Genomic DNA, 5,000 nt, shown 5'->3' with positions numbered 1-5,000 from the left:
AAATCGACGAACAAAGCGGCCAATCGATTTTGTTATCACTCCTGCACGGTCATCTTGTAAAGAAAATCAGGGTAAGCAATATTTCAGATCAGAAGCTGTGGTTCAGAGCTAGGGGTTTTTGAGCTTTAAAAATTTCCTTATTTGGATGTAGGGTTAGGGTTTTAGGTTTAGACTGAACCCCGTTTTTGCGTAGGGAAACGATTCCTTCAGTCTCAAGAATGCTGCATGGAAATAGGCTTTAGGGTTAGGGTTAGGGTTAGAGAGTTTCATTTACGAAATTGTGTGATTGTAGTATGCCTCTATGTACCACCCCAGTAGTTCGCGCCTTTGGTGCTCGCAAACCCTCCCTGGTGCGTCGGAAAAATCTGCTGTATCTATTACTTTCACGAAAAAATACGGTACAAACGCAGCCGACCGATTTGCTATGTTGTCTTTGTTTTTTGTGTATGCCAGGCGTCTTCGTGACCGTTTCATTGAAGATGAGAGGCTCTCTCTCGCTATGGAGGTCTCCACAAAATGTGGGTTGGACCCCTCAGGGGTGTGGGGTGCGGCCGGTTTTGCGCTTCTTCAAGCTGGAGACTTTCCCGGCGCCAGGGAAAAGTTCAGTCGATGCATGAAGGTAAGTGAAATCTTGCATACATTGAGATTTTCCGTCAAGCAATTTTTTTTTTAACTCAAGTGTATTTTTGTTTCAGATTGAGGAAGGTGGAAAGCAGCATCAACAGAACAATTCGCAGTATTTAGATAAGATTGTTGACATCTTGCAGACATCGCCCATGTTGGCTTATCAGCAGGTATTTGTCACGTGATACGCGGAAGCCTGCCTGCGTAGGCAGTAACATTATTGCTTCGTGTTTTACTTTTGCCCTCATTCGCTTTTTTAATGTTTCATGGATACTAAGCCGAAGAACAAAGTAAGATCGGCAAAATAACTTGTACATAATTTTCTTCCCTTGAATGCCTTGGGCAACAAAAATAATGAATGAACACTGAACGCTGGAGGTTAAGTAAGTACAATCAATATATCTTTTTCATAAATGGCGGCCAAATGAAATATTTTGTCTTCATGGTGAGAAGTCTTTCTAGCCTCACTGCGATGCGCGAATTCAAACCAAAATGAGGCCAGCAGATCTAATTATTTACATAAATACACAAAAATGGATGAATCTCCCGCCATTCATGAAGGTGGTTTATGTTATCATTGTTGTCACATTTTGTTCCTACAAGACTGCCTCGCATTTTGTAAACATTAGATTTTTGAAGCACACTTTTTTTCCAGTCCACAGATGGCTTAATGTCGCCCTTGCTTGGTCTCGTAGAAAACAGTAGAGTAAGTTATCTTAACAATGTTCATGGAAAAAAGTAATTGTAACTTGATTTTGATCGTTATCGAAGTTAATTGAGTCTTGGTCGACGTTTGAAGAGGTCGCAGGTTCATTCCGTCCAGACCAACGCTGGGGGACTTTAAAAATCGTGCTATTCTACTTACATTGTGACAATTACATGAGTTCGCCGATAAAGACTCTAAGCCCCGTGCTACAACCTTTTTTTTTTTCTGTTGGACTCTCATCATTTTCCGAATTTTACCCGTAGTTGTAGTTAACTGTAACTGGACAATTTGTTTTAACTGTTTATGCATCCCACGGATACGCCCTTATAGGTGTCTTGTTTTTCTGTTGGACATGAAAAAACCAACCAGAGCACTGTTTGCAACGAGTTTGGGACGTAATTCGCCCTTGTCACATGGCGGCCATATTGTCCCGGGAGACCAAAAAAGCTTTGTTTTACCACGCCAAGCCTCACCCCCATGGTTTCCACTGCGAGGCTTGGCGTGGTAAAACAAACCTTATTTGGTCTGCCGGGACAATATGGCCGCCGTGTGGCAAGGGCGAATTAGGAGCTTATAACGCACGCGACGTTTTTGAGCCGCAGAGGGAAACCGGAAGTGGACATTTCATATATCATCTTATTTAGCCAAGCAGGTCAGGTAAAAAGGGCAATTATATAGGTGATGTGGACTTACTATTACAATAAAGCAAGTTAAAACTAATAGTTACGACGTAACTTTCGGCGGGGAAGAGACATTTTTGTCTCCCTTTGCTCTTGCAAAGTACTTTGGCATAAGAATTTGGAAAATATAAATCGACTTAGGAACTGAGCATCGTGAAAACACTGAGAATTCCGTTCAAAGGTCTGCTTCCGGTAGTTATGCAAAGGGTGACGTGAACGCAACACACGGAAAATAATTACGCTCGATAAATCAATGAAGAAAGTTTCAATTGAGTTGTTTCAGAATAGCATTACACTACGCACAGATCATTTAAAGTTAGCGATATGAATTAATCACTACTGCAGCTTGAACAATGATTTTTGCACAGTAAACAAGAAACTGGTCGTATTCTGGGCACGCTTGGTGAAAAAATTGTTCACAATTCCGGCCTCCTCTTTCTTCAACAGCGGTCGTTTTACTGCGCAGTGAAAAGCGTAAATATTAGTAACGAAAATTTCACTCACCTGAACAGAACGGCGCCCTCTGCAAATGATTCTAAAGCTTTAAGCCCGCCAAAACTTGCATCTCAAAGCTTAAATTTTCGCCGGGTTTCCTTTCGGTATACTTCGTTTTTCGTGAACTAATAAGGGCATTGCAAAAATTGAATTATTTTTTACTGGTCGGATACTAGGCAACATACTGTAACTCGAGAGTTTTTCCATTGCTGGGGAAAGCGGCAGTCATCTCTACTTTTTTTTTAATTTCAAATATATTTTTAAAAAATAACCGGACAACAGTTCCTAAAAGAAAAGATACTCAGTTGGTTGAGCATCGGGCTGCCATGCGCGGGGAGGTTGCGAGTTCGACTTCGGCCGGACCAACACTCAGAGTCTTTAAAGAACTGAGGAGAAAGTGCTGCCTTTGTAATGAGATCTTCAAATGGTTAGACTCTCTAGTCTTCTCGGATAAGGACACTAAACCGTAGGCTCACAACCCGTCAATGTTCATTACTATTGGGAAGATCTCTTTTTACCATCTTTCGTTATTCAAATGTCCAACCGCAGGAACAAATGACCCTTTGTTTCGACAGCCAATGAGGCTCTGGTTGGCACATTAACGACAAAAAGTGACCATCAACGATATCTTTCCTATTCGCAGAGTAGGGCATGGAGTTCCCGGTGTTGTGGTCTGTCTTTTGTGGTGTATCGTGGTTGGGCTACTTCAAAATCCGAGGGTAAATAAATAGAGGATATTGCATGGCCGCGCGGAGATACGAAATTTCTCTTCGGGTGTTGACAAATATTTCACTAGTGAGCGCAACGATCGAGTGAAATATTTTTCAACAGGAGAAGACAAATTTCGTATCTCCAAGCGACCATCTAATACTCTATTTATTATATAAACACCAATGAAATACTAAACCATTTCACAAAAGGCATCGAAAGGCGCAGTTTTCATATGTAACCATAGCAACATTTCACGTATGAAGATATCATGCTTTCGCGCGAAAGCTCACTTGGTATTTCATTGGTGTTTATATGATAAAGGTATGATATGTAAAGGAGAGAACCTCATTTCTGATTGCCGTTCGTAGCACAAAAACGTCTCGCGCTTAAGATCTCTATTTATTGTCGTGGAACGTAAGGTCGTATTGTATGTCATCTCACACAGCTGTACAAAACCGGTAAAAGTATTTAAATTCAAAAGGTCATAATCAAGTTAACCCTGTGTATGTTATATGCAGAATTTCCAACCGGGTAGCTCGTACTTAGACCCCAAGCGGTTTGAGGAATGTCTCTACTATCTACGCAAATATGGCAGTCCATCATCCCTGGTGGCATTTTACGTCAGACACGGTCATCTTAAGCTTGCGTGCAGATATGTCATTGATCAGGTGAGTTTATTCAGCCTAATTATTCTAGGAGCCTTTTCTGAGCCTACTCCTGCCTCTTTCAAAGCAAGCTCTTGTGATGTTATTTAAAAGACATATTACATATGAATGCAAACGGTTTTTTTTTTTTTACGACAAAGACTGAATTTGTACTTTGAAAAAGAGGCTGAACTGCGATTAATATGGTGAAATACAGTATTCTCGGGCCTATCAGGGAGTTTGAAATATAACTGCGATTTCATTTTAACTAAATAGTGATTCATTGATTAAATTAATTTGCTTGATTGCATATTATTAATTTCTATTAAAGCGGAACGCCACAATCCAATTCGCTTCTGTTGGTCAATCACAACACGCGCAAAAGATGTCCCCAATCATGACGCAAAGTGAAGACATGTATCCGCAGGAAAACGCATGCTTCACAAGTCACAATTGGCTTGTTTTTGCCCCTAACTGGGTGTTTTTAGCCAATCACTTTGCGAAGGACTGAAAGAAAAAATTAGCAAGAAATTGCAGAATTTCTTTTAACTCTTGAAACCTGCTCAAGAAGCCGCGTTAGCAGTTCAGTCGTCATGACGCCGTACAACCTTTCTGTTTCCATAGCAATGTGGGGCGGAAGTTTTCATCGAAAGTTTATTCATGCGACTTGTGCTAAAAGGCAATTGGACGCAACTGAAAGAGCAGATGGAGACCGCTGACCCGACAATGCAGGCGTGGATGCCGTATTTGACCGCCACTTGCAAATTTCTTCTGAGAAGAAGCTTGCATCATCAACTGTTGGAAGTACAGGTTTTTATGAAGGTAAGTGATCAAAGGCCTCTCGTCTCACCTTGATTTGATTTGGACTTCTTTAGGTTCATATCAGAGGAGGAATGAATAGTATCCCATAATGCATAGCGATTCCTTTTAATATTATCAACGTGAAAAACAGGAATACATAGGTTAAATGAAAAGCGTTCGTTAATACCGTGGGGATTAAGGGTGCCGATTTGGAAGATGTATTCCTGTTTTTCACGTCGCCATGTTACCACCAAAAGCGTAGCTCCTACTCTACTATAAAAACTACACACAACCCATAATTCCTCGATTTGCTCTGACGAAGGGCTAACGCTCGAAACG

General features: G+C 41.0%; 1 protein-coding gene across 4 annotated transcripts in view; it reads left to right on the top strand.

Moving 5' to 3' along the window:
* Positions 1-5,000, top strand: part of LOC138026322 (zinc finger FYVE domain-containing protein 26-like) — a 38,748-nt gene that overhangs the window by 31,471 nt on the left and 2,277 nt on the right. For all 4 annotated transcript variants that reach the window (XM_068873619.1, XM_068873620.1, XM_068873618.1 and 1 more), the window contains 5 exons: positions 454-619; positions 696-794; positions 1,280-1,330; positions 3,735-3,884; positions 4,485-4,682. In XM_068873619.1, coding sequence (XP_068729720.1) covers positions 454-619; positions 696-794; positions 1,280-1,330; positions 3,735-3,884; positions 4,485-4,682 — 664 coding nt within the window. The remainder of the gene's footprint in view (positions 1-453; positions 620-695; positions 795-1,279; positions 1,331-3,734; positions 3,885-4,484; positions 4,683-5,000) is intronic.

This window comes from Montipora capricornis, chromosome 12 (assembly GCF_036669925.1).
Source record: "Montipora capricornis isolate CH-2021 chromosome 12, ASM3666992v2, whole genome shotgun sequence".
NCBI classification, from domain to species: Eukaryota; Metazoa; Cnidaria; class Anthozoa; order Scleractinia; family Acroporidae; genus Montipora; species Montipora capricornis.
The sequence above is the reverse complement of the archived record's forward strand: the minus strand, read 5'-3'. Positions and strand labels throughout refer to the sequence as shown.